General features: G+C 37.0%; 1 protein-coding gene across 1 annotated transcript in view; it reads right to left on the bottom strand.

The window, feature by feature from the left end:
• WDR70 (WD repeat domain 70) overlaps window positions 1-18,033 on the bottom strand; it is a 139,976-nt gene that overhangs the window by 12,163 nt on the left and 109,780 nt on the right. The window contains exons 14-15 of the mRNA XM_084305378.1: window positions 1,605-1,705; window positions 42-121 (exon numbers count right to left, since the gene is read on the bottom strand). Coding sequence (XP_084161504.1) covers window positions 42-121; window positions 1,605-1,705 — 181 coding nt within the window. The remainder of the gene's footprint in view (window positions 1-41; window positions 122-1,604; window positions 1,706-18,033) is intronic.

The following is an 18,033-nucleotide window of genomic DNA, read 5'->3' as shown; positions in this document are numbered from 1 at the left end:
ATGTAAGAATGCTCATATAAAGAGATGTTTAAATTCCTTACGTGTTATAATGTAATCCTGAGTAAGAGTCTCTGCTTGTCTCTCTTTTCTTTTTGTTTTGACCACGCATAATTTTGCTCCCCTAGGAGAAAACACACAGCAGTTCAGTTGGTCAGTTTATATCAAATACAAACCATTTTTTATTCAAAACATATTCTCAACTGAATTATACAGTACTTTAAATATGCATGACTGCGTATATCTTGGTACATCCATGCACATGTGAAGGAGGGCAAAAAGATTAGTGCTTTTATTACAGATCAGTTTATATGACTGGTGGAAGTATGGGAGGAAGATTCATATCACACTTCATTTGTCCACAGTACTTGCAGCATGCACACAGGAAGTGCTTCATTCCAAATATTGGCAATGATTAGTACCCTTAGTACCCTTCCTATGCAGCCTGGGTTGTTGTAGTTATCTAATCAGAGGTGTTTGTAACACGGCACCGAGAAACTCTGCAGAAGCCTCGTTGCAGCAGGACTAATTTAAACTGGTATTATTTTCCTTCTTACTGTAAGTACTAGGAATAAAACTGGGTACAGAACTGAGCTAAGGCTTTTGTGGTCTTTGTACAGGAGTCTCAGGCTGCACTCTGGAGAGAGTCAACAAACGATGCTGACGAACCTCCCTCCTGTTCTCTAAATTGAGAAAGAACAGAAAAATAATACTTATTTCTAACAACCTTATAAACCGGAATTTATTTTCATATTCCTATCGCCAGGCCACAGTAAATATCCAGAACTATGAACTATAATACAATATGTTTTTGGATGCAAGTGAAACAAAGTCAAGGGCTTTGGAAGAACATATTATACAGTACTCTATATATGAAGTATGCATTCTTCCTCAGCTGATAAGGAAGGAAGTACCCCAGCCAATTTAGAGGGTAAAAGCAAGTTAATTGTGTAAGTATCTATAGACTAGTTAAATCCTCTTCTTTTCATTCTAGGCTGACAAGTCACCTTCTGATGAATCACTGCCACCCTTCCATTAGATACACAGGCAAAATCCACACGTGACAGAAGAGGGTGGGAGAGATGGCAAGGTCTCAAACCGAGTCCTCTAACATTAATACACAGACTGGCAAGTTTAAGCTAATGCTTCTAAACAGCATTTGTACTTCATAAAAAATAAAATATGACAAAAATACATCTATATGACAAAATATGACAAAAATATTACTAAATTCAATAAGTAGCCTTTCAATAACACCATTTCAGCAGTCTTCAAGAGGTGAAATGAAAGGCTGGTTATTCTTACAGAAAATTTCATACAATTCAAGAATGGAAACGTTTGTAAATTCAGGTAGAACTGCCAGCATACAGCACCACAGAGAGCCTGGAGGAAAATGCACTGCTTTTCAAGTACAAACTTTTGTGGTTTTGTTTTTTTTTTTTGTTGGTTTGTTTTTGTGTTTGTTTGTTGTTTTTTTTTTGTAACTTGGTAGCTAAAACTGCACAGCAAATGCTACTAACTCTTTTTTTTTTCTCTTCTCTTAGTATAATTATAGCATCAGGCTATGTCTGAGAAATCCTAATTATAAACCACTAACTATTACATACCTCTGGCTTTTAACAGGATCATAGTACACTTTTGCCAATCCATTTCCTGTACCAACCATGATCTGATTCAGCTTGGGATGCCAAAGGCAACGCACAACACTCTGAAATAAAGCAACATATTGACAGTTAGTTGGTCATTCATTTAGATTTTACGATTAATATTCATCTTGTCAAAAAGCAGACCCTACACTGTAGTACAAACAAGCTTGAATACATGAATGAGTGTGACTACACGAATGAGTAAAAGTTCTTCTCCAGAGCAGAACACAATGTAAAAGGAGTGACAACACAAGGATGTAGGCAGAGAAGGAAGTACAAATGGGCGGTAGTGAGAAAAAACAGTGGTTTCCACAGGCTAACTGCTCCAGGGTCTTCGTGGGCATAATGGAATTGGAACACTAAACAGGATTTGAAGGAGAACAATGAAGTGCTTCAGATATAGTAGTACAAGCCTTCATGACTTCTGCATTTTTCTTTTTAATCCTTAGTTCTTCCACCCTGTTCCTTATGTTATCTATTTTTCTTTCACACAGTGCTGACCTTTCACTTGCTGACTGCAGAACAGACAAATGTCTGATATTCATCTCTTGGATCTTTCTTCCCCTAAAGATCCAGGAAAACTTGTTATTTGAAGCTTATGTCTCACAGCTCTGTCACCCTTCTTGTCTGTACAACTCATTTTCAGACATTAATAGTACTGTTCTTTTATACACACAGAGTGGTTCTCCACGTGACTGATCACTGCACTAAAACTGAATCAGCAGGTCAACCCAGAAAAGCTGCAAGACTGCCATGATTTATGAGAGCGCCAAAGAAGCGGTCACAATCTGCCAGGAAGGACAACACAACTCAATACTAACAAAAATCATGTGTGCATCTAACTGAAAGAAAAAACAAACAAACAAACAAAAACCCCATAACTATTTGTTAGATATATAACAATGTTTTGACAGTGTTTTTGTTAGCTGTATAATAAATGTATCCAGAACTAGCAGTATGCATCACCGTGTTAGCGTTTCACTGAATGGTGATTTTTCTAGCCTTTTTTCCCTTTACCTTTAAAAACACAAAAAACTATAGACTTTTCAAAATGAATTAATTCAATACTCAACCACTTACATATACCTATCATGAAAGTATCTGTAGTTTATTTACTCATTTATTTTACATAACACAGTACATTAAAGTCACAACATGGAAAACACCAATGTCTCACCCAGAGAAATAAACAAAGCAAAAATATACTTAGGGGGTGCAAATGAAACAAAGCCATTAACTTGGGAGGTGACAACCACGTAATCAGAAGAGAATGATTATGTATAAGCTCTATTGAACAGTGAATCACTCTATCACTCTTCCCACTTCACATTCCTTCCTATCTCTGGTTTGGTTTACATACTTTTTTTTTCTTTTTTTTTTTTGGAATGTTACAAGGCATTTAACAAAAAAAGTACTGGAAAAAAAATCTGAAGCCCACTCATCCATCATGAATTACATTTTCATTTTAGTACAAGATGAAGGATGACTTTTTGTAGAACCGTTTTTCTGCTTGGTGTTCTTGTATAAATGAAAAAAATAAATGAGTGAGATGAGTTTACATGAATCAGCTGATCAGTCTTTACAAGGCTGTTCTATAAAACATCCTGCCCATTACATATAAACACATACAACATTACACTTTCCCCTGTACTTACAGGTACAAATACATCTGGCGTATTTATTATGAGACAACAAAAGGGCAACAAACTTATACTTCAGAGTTATCTAAAAAAAAGCAAGTTTCTGGCAATGCAGTATAATCCCTGCCACAAGATACCAAAATAATCAATACAAGGTTGTTAACAAGTTGCTTGATTTGAATAAGATACTTTTACGTACTGTTATGTAATGCTATTACTCAAAATGTTACTGTAATTCTAAAACATACAAAGCTAATAACAAGCATTGAGGGTCAAAGGTGGGTGGCCTTTTCTTTTATTAATATTTATTGCATGTGTTTAGCCAGCCTTTTAAAACTTTGTAGTTAATGTGGTTCTCCACTTTCTACTGTCAAGTAAATGTATTTTATAGCATGGTACTGGATACCAGCCAACAAAAACAAAGCCTGAGACAGTGTGGCTAAGCACTGATGGGGATTGCTAAGTTTCTAACTTGTCAAACATCCACAGCACACTTAAAACCACCATGGCACGTGCTCCAGAGCAGGCAGAAGAAACTGCCATAAAATGCAGCACAATAAATCTTCTAAAACTGTAAAATGTCCCCAGAATATAATTTGTTAAAAACTAAACAAATACAATCTCTGAACATGCAAGTAATTTCACTAAGCCACTGGCATATAAACCTACTTTATAAGAAATAATGAAAACTACTTACAGAGATTTTCAGACTATTTTAGAAACATGCAATACTTTAAAAAGAGCAAAATATTGAATTCCTGAACTGAATCCTACTAATCTTTCCCAATCACATAATCCTAAAGAAGTAAAAATTCTAAACAACTGTATAAAAGAGGGATCATTGTAGACTAGGTTTTAACATTGAGAGTGATGGGGGAAGGGGAATATTCATCATACAAAAATAACTGATTCCTAAAGATAGCATTTCACTGCCATTACCACTAACTTCCCTGTTGAGTATAGTTAAAATAACTCAGTTAGACATCTTTATCACTGGAAATGTGAAACATCAAATTCCAGGTCAAAGAAGGTCCTGCTTCACAGCTTTCTATGGAAGTAAGTGTGTTTATAGCAGGAAAACAACTCTTTCCCTGGCTTGATCTGCCTATGCACATAGGCACGTACCCGCCTACTGATACTGGACATTACAGAATCACAGAATGGTTGATGCTGAAGGAGACCTCTGAAGATCACCTAAGTCAACCCCCATCCTCTGGGCAGGTCCAACTACAGCAGGTTGCTCGGGTGTTGAGCTTCTTGCTCCCACTTTCTGCTTCTAAGAGATGGAAAGGGGATTTACGTTGAATACTAATTCCAATTTGCACAATGATTTTTAAGAATAGCTCATTTCATTTTTAGGTCATGTCCTGCAATGGAACCCCAAATGAACAAAGTGATACTTGCAGTTGCATCCCTTGAGATAAGAGCTTGGGCCAGAAGCAACAACCTCAGCAACTAAAAGCTAACTGCAAGTTCTTGTTGCAATCGCCAAGGTGGTTTCATGCTTTTTCAGAGAAATAAAACAGGAACATGGAATCAAGTTGCCCGACAGTACTTCTTGAAAACCTACTGTAAAAGACTTGCCTAACCACAAGTACCAGTTTACAGAATTCAGTGGATGCCAGCGTAAAGGCTCAGATACTCAGATACACAAATACCAGAGTTATAAATTCAGTTAACTAATTTTAGATTCCACCATTCAACACTGAAAGACTTGTTTCTGTTTTTTAAAACAATTAAAGCTAAAACAAAGGAAAAGCTAGGTAGGTTATGAAAATGATAAAATTACAGATCATCCCTCAGCTTTGCAAATGGAAAATTATGTATTATTTTAACAACTAAGAACAATAAAACTCAGACTGTATCATCATGTAAACATCTTCAATATATATATATATATATAAAAAGATTACTGTAATAGCTGGAGGTATCGGACAGCACATCTTTAGAGGATGAAGTCCTGGAGGCCTGTCATGAAAATACTCAAAATAATTTTATCAGTGGACCTGAGCTGGCCAGCTTTGTAACCATACGGATAATCTATCTTAAAATACAGCACTTACAAATTACAATTAGTGATAATGATTCAAAATCTGTTTGGTACTTCTGTTGTTGTAAACATATTAAGTTCTTCAAATGAAATCCATCTGAAAAGACTTTGGCAAGATCTATTGCATATATAAATGCATTACCCTGCATTAGGAAATAGTAGGAGAAGATTGTGAAAATATTTTTGTGAAATTAGGCAGGAAGAACATTAAAAATGTTAACAGAAAAAGTGCTTCATTGTCACTGTGAAAGAAGTCAGGACAGATTCAGTGGGATCTAGATTACAATGTTTACTTCTTTAAGTAACTGCCTAAAGCTAGCCTTACCACCTTTAATTAATTACATGAATTCAATTACCTGAATGTGTTTTTGTTTTTTTTTTTTTTTACTTTATTTTTAAACTAAGCACTATACACACCTCAAGCTCCCAATTCTTTGAAAATAAGGTTTTTAGTTTCATAAAACGTATGTGTAATAATGTAAGAGCTTAACAGTAGGTGGTAATCTTCAACATAAAACTTGAAAGCACAAAGAAAAGTGGCAGGCAAAGTTGATTATATGCCTTCTTCCTCGTGTGCTATTCCACCCGCATTTCTTCTGAGACAAGCACAGTCCCAGTTCACATGCAGTTCTGGGGAGGCTCCTAAATAGCCTCAGCCCTGACAGTCTGTTCTCACCCGCTTGTTTCTCTTTGTTTCACACTGGCAGAGCTGCTCGTGCAGGTAAACAGTAAACTACACCACATTATTTTTCTATTAAGTTACTTTCCATCTGGGTTAGCTCAGTAGGCAACTACCCAAACGGCTTTGCTGGGACTATGCACATAACTGTCCTTTGACAGGACTGGCCTCTAAATGTGACGCTGAAGCCTGAAACAGGATTCTCTGTATCAGAGAATGTAACATTTATTCTGGCCTAGAAATATACTCATGTTTAATAGGCAAAGTGAATAATAACTGAAACAGATTTCTCAGCAAGTAAAAGCTAATTACCTCAACTGAAACTGTCCAGAACACTTGGGCTAACACCCCTACAGGGGTAAACAATACAGAGAGGGCATTTTACAAGGTCAGCAAGAAAAGATTTAAAATGATTTGTTGCATAGGAATGGAAAATTTACCACTATGATGAAACCACGAGGCTGGTAAGGTCATAGAACTGCAGACTGATGTCAAGGATTGAAAGAATTCTCCTGGATCTTCGGTTATAAAGTCAGTTCAAGACTGCAGCAGTGATGGCAAAATTCAGTTCCCTGGCCCATACTTCAAGTAAAAACATTTAATCTTACAGCATGGATAGAGCAGCCCCACGACAGGACGAGCAGTCTGAGAGGGGTCTGTGCAGGCTGCAGGGAGGAAGGTGAGGAAAGGCTAATAAATTCCAGCAAGAGGTTCTAGGAAGGGTCAGAGAGGTTTCCACATTTGGCAGTTCATTGGGGTTTTGAGGAGCTTCAGCAGGGATGCTAGAGGCCCCCCTCTCTCTCTCTCTCTGCTGCACAGGTCTGCTCCCCATGCAGACCACCCACCTCCTATTCTCTTCTGTGATTTACAGATTTTCCCATACCTGTTGTAGTCTCCTATTCCTTTCTTAGCTCCTCTACTTGGCGCAGTAACAAGACCTTCCCTACAACCCCAGCTGCCAGGAAGGGCCCATGGCCCATGATATTCTCCTTACTGAGGGAGAGAAAAGGCTCTTCTAGAGACCTAAAAGCTCTTCCAGCTTCCTGCTCCTGCAGCCACCCAGCACAGAGGGGAGGCACTCCCCGTGTCCTCTGGACAAACCTCTAACAGGAAAGTGAAGCAATCGGCTGGGGGCATTAAGGACAGACGCAGCTGGAGCAAGGCTTGCCAAGTTGGTCTATCAACACACGAGGGCAAGGTTTCATGAGATGATCAAGCCAGTGTTATTAGCAGGTCACTCCCACTTCTCCCCTGCTGTACAGCCAGTAGTCCTGGCTTTTGTCTGACCACAGGCAGTTTCTTCAGAGTACTGAACAGGCAGAACAGTTTTTATAAGACTTATATAAGACTATATGATTCATGTCACATTTTCTGTTTCCCTGAATTATTTAATATACCCCTAAATTTCCTACTCTAAGGGGAAAGCAACTACAGAAAAAATACATAAAGTGAAAAAAAAAAAAAAAAGCAAATCTAGCAAATCTACCTAGTTTCTACTATTGCACAGTTTGTATGGCCTTTATCTAAACATTAATTCTTACACCTGCAAATATTGCCACGTTACAGAGCCTGGGGAGTCACTTAATCTCACTAGTATCTTTTTAACCTACCAAAATATAAGGTTGCCTGTTATGCAACAAAATAAGAAGAGAGATCATCTCTAGCAAGTATTCACCTATATCCTCCTTCACTCTCTTGCAAGACAGCTAGGGAAAATTAAGGTTTCCCTCCATTACTGTCTTCTTTTATTCCTAGCATTTGACATGTCTGTGAGCTGACACTGTAATAGAGTATGATTATTTTTTTTCTTTCTGCATTTCAGTCAAAAGTTTAACCACCATCCAACAGAATCCAGCATCCAACTACTTTTATATGTTCAGAAACACCAAGATAATTGCTGATCTTTTGTTTTAACAAAATTTCATTTAACAGACATGTGCGTGCCTGTATGTATGCATACGTTGATCTCCCGGAGTATGGAGGTCATTATTTTTGCACGACTGGCATGATATCAAATTTCACCATTTTTCAAAACATTCCAAAGACATATTTTTGGCATAAATTGGAATCACCATACACTTCTGCAACACTCAGCTCAGTGGGGCTATATTCTTTCATTGCTACTGCAAAATGAAAAGTAAATTTAGATGGGGTCATATTTTACAATGATGTTTTAATTTCTTTTGCCTCCTTAAGGAGGTCTTACTGTTTCTCAACCACACATTGTTTTCTTTGGAATCAACCCTTTCTCCCTAAAGACAGTTAGGTTTTAAGGTTAAATACTATACGTTTGTTTTTGAAACTGAACATTTCATCTGAAGTCCATTTTCTGATAATGCATGATAATGTATCAGCTTATTGAAGTTCACTGGTAAAGATCCTCCCGCCATGCAGGGAAGAAAAAGAAAAACATGTTTACACATTACTTATGCACTGTTGGAATAAACCTTTTAATTATTTTTTTCTCTTCACTTCAGGTACAGCCTATCGTTCCATTCTGGCAGCTCCACAATTACGGAAGTGATTATTCAGCTACATGGAGCTATCAGACTTTTAGGCTAAGTTCACTGAATTCATGTCTTCTCCCATGGCTATTAGCCAAGAGAAAACTGAACGAAAGCACAGACAAACAGAACTGGTAAGTGGAGAAGACGCATTTATTTTCACAACACAAAACTATGCTCAGAGGGCAGAAAACTCCGCTGAATGATGCTAACATGTACTACTCCTGTGACAAGTGTGCAGCCAACATTCCACTTGTAAGGTGAAAAGCACAAAACTAATTTTCTCACAAGTTATTTGCCTCACAATGGTAATTTGCCACTAGAAAAGAAGATACTGATAATAATAGATCAATACTGAAACTGGAAAGGGAACATGCTATAACAGAATGTGTGAAAGTCTTGGGTTAACAACAGTTTAATTATTGAAACTCATGTTTTCACTAACTTTAATGAAAAAAAAAAAAAAAGTTCATTCAAATTTAGATAATGTTCTGTAATCGTAAGGTAAAATGCTGATGTTTTGACAATTATGTTTGGAAATCAGGTGCAAGTAAGAGAGCTTACACTTGAATCTCATCTAACACAATCCCTTCATGTAGTGGCAGGATTTTCTCTTGTCCTGCTTTAACTTTCCTACAGTCACAAATACTTAAATCAACAGAAATGAGTGCAGAAGTAACCTATTGTCTAACTGTGCCACATACAAGGTCAGAGCAAGACAGGTGAAAAGTTCCAGTGCTTTCACAGGAAAGAATCAACACCAACAGAGGGAAGCAAAGATCACAGGTAAGACTTACCTCACCAAGCTTAATATGTCTACAACTCTAATCTTTACAGGTCTACCCTTCAAATGTCCACCACTTTTCACTCCCTTTACAGTTAATGGAAAGAAATAACCATATATTACAGTGACCTTCATCTAACCTATTTTAGATATCTATTTTAGCATGAGATAATCACAGTCTAGATGTGTTTATTTTCTCTGCTTATTAGAAAGGGAGCCCAGGATGACTGGATCAACTGTAGACATCTATATTTGGTCAGGTGAATCCCCTGCAGCCTACAATGGCCAAAATAACTATATAAGAAAAACAGAAAACTAAATGGAGCAACACAAAGAGGATCTATGTTACAGTATGTTAGGCTACTTACATAAAACTCTGCAGTTCAAGGATAAAGTATTCTGGAAGCCAAATAAAATATTCCTAGTGCAGAATGATACAGCAGATACAAACTCCCAGAACCCTCTGACAAATCTTCAGAACCTTAGTTTAAAAGATCAGTTCTAGCTCTGGAGATGCTTAAACACTGAACAGGGATAAAACAGAAACAAACACAGCCTATGCTCTGCCTTGCTTCCTCTCCCTCTCCTAGCCTATAATCTAGTAAATAATTCCTTCAGAACCTGTCCTGTAGCTATACAGACAGCATAGCGACAGCACGAGTTGCTATTCTGAGAAAATATTTTCAGTTAGGAAAAGAAAAACTTAAACAAAACTTCTCTTTCTTATGTGCAAGCTCTGCTTCAGTGGCCATGACGGTATGTGACGGGTGCTGTTTGAACAGCGCTGCTCAGATTTGCTGCACTTGGCTGTCCAGATAGCCAGATAAGCAGCATGTCAGCAGGGAAGAATCTGAACATGTAAAATTACATTCTGACTGTGGTCGCAGACTCTGTGAGCACAGGTCACTACAGCAGACAAATGGGGCTTTTCTGACTGAACTGCATATTTATTTAAACCATATTTTTACAAATTCTGACATTTCTGAAAAAAGAAACGAAAGAAGAACCCCAGTTTGCAAATGGAGTGTAAATATGCATGCAACTTGTTTGCACTGCTTCTTTCTTTGCTGCTATAAAAACACATGATGCATTCCTGATGAAGAATTGCTTGTGGAGTGCAACATATTTTAAATATGTAGGAGCTTAAAACATATACTACTACTTAGAAGCCTTACTGGCTGCTTATTAATATTTTTTAAGAAACAATAATTACCTTTCAAAGTATCATTACCCATTACCTAAGCCGAGAGTTATATTATATTATCTTTATATTTGAAAAGGATAAACAATTTCAAACTTGTGCTGGAGCGAGGGATCAAATCTCAGTGTGCCTTCTAACCCGATCTTCCATAGTTCTAGCAAGTTCTATCACTTCAGTGCTGCCTCTTCCCAAAAGTGAAGGGAAATGTACAAAGTCATACCCGAAAAAAATAAAATAAAATACTTATTTCAAAAGATTTCTATGTCGTTAAGTAAAACATTAACATGTTTGTATTCTAACAGCTAGAGACAGCTTCCTAATAACACAAAATCCTTCAACAACTGTTCCCCCATCTCTGTCTCTGTCTACTTGCCATTTTTAAGCAACTTTTGCAATTAGGAAAGATATTAATGCAGTGGCATTCAAGCCTTTCCTTTTTTAATGAAGGTGTATGTGGCTCTATTAAAAAACATCGGATATTGAGAATGCTGTACCAGGGGATACAAATCTGGTGTTCATCCAAATCTTCACAGGCATATTCAAAGTGGACTGACTTTCATAGACTAAAAACTTCTCTGCAAGTGCTTATGAAATACAGTTCAGCAAGAACTTATATGCAACAAAATCTCATGAGATTAGGCTGCAGCACAGGCCTGTACACATTATAACTTAAAAAGCAGCGAAGTTATTCCTGCCCATCTTTACGATCTGGAAGCTTCAGAAGGAAACACTTCCTCCATCCCATGCTTCATATTCTATAAAGTTCAGAAACATGCCTAAAAGGGCTTTTTTAGAAATAATTTTTTTTAAGCATTTTTTTAGGGAAAAAAAAAAGAATATATATTTATTTGTTTTTTAAGAAAATGTTTCAGCACATTTGTCACCAACTGTACAACATATTTTCTCTCCAATTCTATGCAATTGGAACTGATGGGAAAATTCAAAACATTAATGAGAAACTCTGTATTTTTATCCAATGATAATGCAGTCTTGCCCACAGAAATACTGCTTTTTCTGCCTAATAATCAGGGATTGTTAATAAAGATGGTTGATATGCCCAATAGCAAGTAAAAATCAGCTGACAGAAGTTAGAATAGAAAGGGAGGGTTTGTAGATAAATTGGTCTTTCCTTCTACAATCACCTTGATTTCTCTGCAGAAGGTCTGCATGAAACATCAGTCAGCTACATTAGCTGTCTGCTCCCCTCCAAGAAAAACAGAAATTCTGCCGTAAGGATCATAGAAAGATAATGCTGCTCAGGACACAAATTCCTCCTGCATGCTCTGCAATCTCTTTTTGCTGGTGTCTTACAGCACAGTGGTGATCCAGAAGCCAACAATTTGGATTGCCATGCTGCTGGATCTGGGAAATGTTGGTCTGCCTCCTGGCTGCACCCACAAAAGGAAAAAATGTAGAGTGAATAATTCTTACAAAACTGCTGTATTTTTAATTAAAAAAAAAAAGATTAAATAACAGTTTTAGAACTAAGCGATTTCCAAATGTCTGCAAAGCTAAACAACAAATGCTATCAGTTTACTTCTGCCTTTCTTCTTTTGGGCAAAAAGATGGTTAACACCCACATATTGATACTACGCTTATTCTGATCCAAAAAAAAGGCTGCTTACACAATAAAAACATTCTAATATTATATTTAAAAATATACTTTAAACCCCAATTGCAAAAATCTTCGGATTTGAGACTCCCCTGGTGCTTATCCAAGAAAAAGAGCCAAGTATAATAAATAAGGTGGGAGGTTAGGGAATATCTAGAATGTAGTGACCTGCTATCATTAGGTTTAAAATACTCATGAGAATACAGTAGTAGAGGAAACAACACTCATGTTTTTCCCTTGTGAAACATGACTTAAAAAATGTGTGGAAACATTCAATAGGAAAGGGATCAGAAATGGATAAAATTTACAATTTTCTATGTAGAAACCAGAAATAACTTAAAAACATTTTCAGAGGCCAATAATTTAAAACAGGATCCCAATGTAAAACATATGGATAGCAATGCTGCATCATGGACCTTTCATGCTACAGCTATAAAACATGCTTAGAAGTGAAATGAGCTACTGAATAATCTTTTTTTGTTGTTGTTGTTTTGTTTTGATGAACAGAAAAGGACTTAAAATGAAGGTGGCAAACAGTTTTTTGTAATTGCAAGGCAGAATATTTTCAAGCACCTGCTCTGTGAGAATTACAGCCACATTTTCAGCACAGTATATTGCAGAGGCAGACAACCCTCACATACAACCTCCCTGTTACAGTGAGGAAAGCTGCACAGTTTATCTTTCTCACACAGCTCAAACCTCTAGTGACAGCTCTCCTAGAACAAATTAAGTGCTGCTGCAGGATATAAGAATGGAAGGACTACATTGACTTTACATATATGAAAGCAGAGAATGAAAATTGACAAGTTACCTCACTAGAAAAGAAAACATTTCCATGGTTCACATTCTACAGTAACTGTTGTTTGCTCTAGTTAGCACAAAAATTTAACACTATTGTGAAAATATGGATTTTCCTTTCAAATAAAATAAGTGGCTTGAACAAACAAAATGAAGTTGCATGATGATCTCTTTCAGAAGTTAATATAAATCGTTTTTCTTATATTCAAGACCGTTAAATCTTCATGAAACAGACCACAGTGGAAAAGTCCTTTACCATATTACTGCACCTTATAAATAGTAAATGATATCATTTGAGGTCAAGTAAAGAAATACTGCAATCCTATATCAACTGTGCCTGAAGGGTACTGGAAGTTTCATACTCCTTATTCCTTCTTTCCTTTTCATTCTTTAAGCTAAAATTAAGATTTATTTATAGTTCATCTCAAAAGACCTTCCTGAAATGTCCCTTAGAGAGATTTTCAGAAGTACTTAATATTTTAACTTTTGCTTATATTTGAAAAACTAAGAAAACATTGAAGAAATCTCCTAATATAAATTGTTTTTTCAAAACAACCATAAATACATGGTTTTCGATTGTTGCTTATCTATAAAAATCTGTGGGAAATTTAAAAAATTTGCACATCTTATATTTTAATATACATAACCTCATTTTTTTTTTTTTTTAAATTAGAACTCACATTTTGATTTAAAAATAGCAATTTCTGTAACTGTACAACATACTTTTTTAGTGCCCACTCTTGCCTGGCAGTAACGGGGTGTACTTTATCTCCTTTCCATATGGGGAAAATGACTGCTCTACTGCTGCCAAAATCAATCTTGCTTCTAATAAGGATAGCTACTGGTTGATATGCTTGAACCAGACAAACAAATGAATGACAGACATGTGAGAGTGATTCAAGTGGCTGTTCACAGCTATTTAAAATTAATTTAACATTGCAGAAAATGTTGTGTACCCAACTCTATTTCCCATACACTAGGTATTTATAACTGGTTCCCATGAAGATCTCATAGTTGCATAATCAACCCAAGAATTACGATTAAATCCTCCTTGACTGGTGCCTAATGATGAAACCTTCCTTCCATTACAAAAAGAGAGTCCATTACATACATCCTGAAATATGAAACCTTATAGAATCATTAAGGTATGAAAAAAACTCCAGGATCATCTGGGCTAACCATCCCCCTAATACCACTGTCACCCACTAAACCACATCCCTAAGCACCATGTCCAACCTTTCCTTAAACGCCCCCAGGGATGGTGACACCACCACCTCCCTGGGCAACCCATCCCAGTGCCTGACTGCTCTTTCTGAGAGGAAATGTCTCCTCATTTCCAACCTGAACCTCTCCTGTCACAGCTTGAGGCCATTCCCTCATGCTATCACTAGTTACCTGTGAGAAGAGGCCGACCCCCAGCTCCCCACACCTTCCTTTCAGGGAGCTGGAGAGAGCAATGAGGTTTCCCCTGAGCCTTCTCTTCTCCAGACTAAACAAACCCAGGTCCCTCAGCCGCTCCTCACAGGGCTTGTGTTCCAGGCCCTTCACCAGCTTCGTAGCCCTTCTCTTGACGTATTCAAGGGCCTTGATGGCTTTCTTGTAGTGAGGGGCCCAAAACTGAACACAGTACTTGAGGTACGGCCTCACCAGAACAGAGTACAGGGGAACGATCACCTCCCTGATCCTGTTGGGTGCCCTATTCCTGACACAAGCCAGGATGCCGTTGGCCTTCTTGGCCACCTGGGCACACTGCTGGCTCATTTTCAGGTGAGCATCAATCAACACCCCCAGAGCCTTTTCCTTTGCACAGCTTACCAGCCACTCTGCCCCAAGCCTGTAGCACTGCATGGGGTTGTTTTGGCCAAAGTGCAGGACCCAGCACTTAGTCATGTGAACCTCATCCCACTGGCCTCTGCCCATAAATCCAACCTGTCCAGGTCCCTCTGCAGTTCCACTGCTGGACCTTGTTTAATATAAACCTACAAAATGTTTAATTTAAGCATTTTCCTGCGGATATTTGAGGTGAGGGCAAAAGATCCAAGACTGTTATGACAAAATATCAGAAACAGTGACAAAAAAAAATACCAAAAAGATGCATGTGCATAGCAGGATGAAGACCTGTTTTTCAAAGCTTCATTTTTGTTAAGAGAAGAATTCTATGTATTTCAGCATATACAACCATGTTTACAATACAAAGTTTTATTATACCCAATCACTCTTGTAAACATACCAGAGTAAGGCTGAAGCACTCGACAGAAAACATCAGCAAACTTGTAAGAGTGGGAAAGGCAGTTCTGACCCCACAGTTTTGATTTAATCTGCAGCAAGTAAACGACCCTGCCATCGTCCTGCAACATGGTTGCTTCATTCCCTGATAAACTCATGGAAGAAAAATCCACTGAGTGCTCTTAATTTTAAAATACCTATGTCTGCATCAAGATATCTCCAAGTCACAGATCACAGGAGTCAGAAGAAGATAGTTGGAAAAGCAACACTTCTGCTCTCTTCTGCCCACTGTGCTCTCCTCACCTGTTCCGCAGGCACACTGCTACTAGCCAGAAAGAAGCCACGGTCTGCACCATTTTCACAGAATCACAGAATTTCTAGGTTGGAAGAGACCTCAAGATCATCGAGTCCAACCTCTGACCTAACGCTAGCAGTCCCCACTAAACCATATCCCTAAGCTCTACATCTAAACGTCTTTTAAAGGCTTCCAGGGATGGTGACTCCACCACTTCCCTAGGCAGCCTGTTCCAATGTCTAACAACCCTTTCGGTAAAGAAGTTCTTCCTAAGATCCAACCTAAATTTTCGACATGTAACAATCAGTTTTCAGCTTTTCTTCAAAAATTATTGCTATTTATCTGAGACGCTTAAGTTCTGGAGAAGTCTCAGTGCCTACATGGGCTACTGGTGGGATGCCATTGAAGAGCGTGACAAAAACGACTAGTCGCAGACTGTGACCAAAAAAATTCCCCAACCCTAACATGAAATGGAAAACAAATTAATATTCTATATCCAGCCACAACAGCAGAGACTAATCAGGCAGTTAGTCTATTAGTAAAATCACAAGGTTTCACTCCAGCAGCTCTGACGCAGTAATGGGTTTTCCCATGAAAACTTGAAAGAAAAGGTGAAAAAAGATTTGTGAAGCATGATGGAAAGGAATGTCAGACACAGCTTTGGTCAAACTTGCCCATTAAATATTCACCCATTACTCCCCAGGTTCATTCACAGGCCAATTGAACTGGCTATTTACTGCTGTTCGCTATTTTTCAATTTTCTAAGCTTACTAAAAATTCCTTAAAAAAAAAAACAAAAAACAAAAAAACTTGTGAAACAAAACAAAACAAAAAAAGTTAAATGTTGATAGTTTGTTTTCTCTTCACAGTACACTTTTTGTTATTCTGATTATATATGTTCTGTCACTAAGCTGGTATAAAATTGCTCACAAGAAGTCCTATTATTTTAATTTCATACTAAAAAAAATGACTAATGATGTCCTTTTTCTTCAGCCATTTGGACTAATTCCATGTGAAATCAATGAAAATTATTTTTATGAGGAACAAGAGCAGCCCTAGCTCTTTTTAGAGAGATATACTAGTGTACTTGTACTCTTTTGCTACACTTTTACTATCATATTATACATAATGTCTAAAAAAACAACATTGCAATTACATATTTAAGCACTAGATAACACACAAAAGATAAAGGTGTAGGACTTTTGTTTACTTACAGAAGATGAAGTCTTAGACAACAGTATGTATTTATCTCTAATTTTACTAACTGTTCTATCTGTATCTTTGAAGGAGTATAAGGAAAAAATGGAAACCAAGAAGGAGGTAAACAGAAATCAAGTAATTAATTACTGCACTGCTGAAAAAAGTGCTTTGATGAACTAGACACAAGATCTATCGGTTCATAGGCTAACAATCTTTCCAACAAGTAGCACATATGGCTTATAAAACAAAAAAGCCTACCTCTTTAAACATCATTTGTTTTTAGTATGTTTTTTTCATTTACAATTCATCTAACACTGCCATTTGAAACAAAAAGAAAACTAAAGAAAAAGTCAGAGATACAAACAATAGAAAGATCTTGAAGAACCATTTGATTTTAAAACACCACTTATAGTAATTTTTCTTCTTTTAGATTTAGGTTGATTTATTTAACTGTGTTTTTCTTAGATGTGTTGAAGTTAGAAGCTAGGCAGTGATTATTAATTTAGGCAGGTATTATTAATGTGAGCTCACTGAAAACTATGCTGTAACATCAGCATTTATAGGTATCAATTCTTCATCTATTTCCATTATTTTCATTTGATCTATTATATTCAAAGCAGGAAAATGTCAGTCTTAAATCTTATAACTACAAATGAAGAAAAACAGCAGCACTAAAACTCCATAGGCAAAAATAATTTAATACAGTCTTAAAAGGTACTATATTATTATCAAACACCTATATATTATTTATATATATTATTCATATAATATATAATAATATATTATAGTATACAGTATATATATTATATCATATATTATATATCATATATATTTTATATATATATAAATATATATAAATTTACAGTACAATTATGAACCTGCTGAGATTTCTATACATACTTAAATTTTTACTATGCAAGTGGCCCCTGATGAAGTTACTCATGGGCCCATAATTTTGCTTTTCCAACAATTTTCTACTGCTGGTTCTCAGCTCTGTGTCTCTTCCACATTTTGAAGCAAGAGAACTTTATCTCACACTTCTCAGAAAAAACAGTAGCAGTATCTTCTGGACTCTCCCAATGCATTATCCACCCCAGCAAGTTAACAGACCTTCTATTCCAAAGCAAATCTTAAACCTTGATGTAACCTTTCTGTACACTATTACCAACTTCACCACCACCAAATGAAGACACTGTCATGGTGCTTAGCTATAAGGCCTCCATATTCATTGGGAATGGAGCTCCTTAGGTTATTTTGTTTCTTGTGCACTGCACTAGAATAGAAGAGCTGCCACAAAAATCTGCCTCCCTCACTTTATCTTGTGTAGTTTGTTTTCTTTGATCTGTCAAGGAGTTTCAGTGGGAATACTGACTCATTCACTTATTTCTTCCCCCAGAAAAC

The sequence above is a fragment of the Netta rufina genome (assembly GCF_964035555.1).
Source record: "Netta rufina genome assembly, chromosome: Z".
Lineage (NCBI taxonomy): Eukaryota > Metazoa > Chordata > Aves > Anseriformes > Anatidae > Netta > Netta rufina.
The sequence above is the reverse complement of the archived record's forward strand: the minus strand, read 5'-3'. Positions and strand labels throughout refer to the sequence as shown.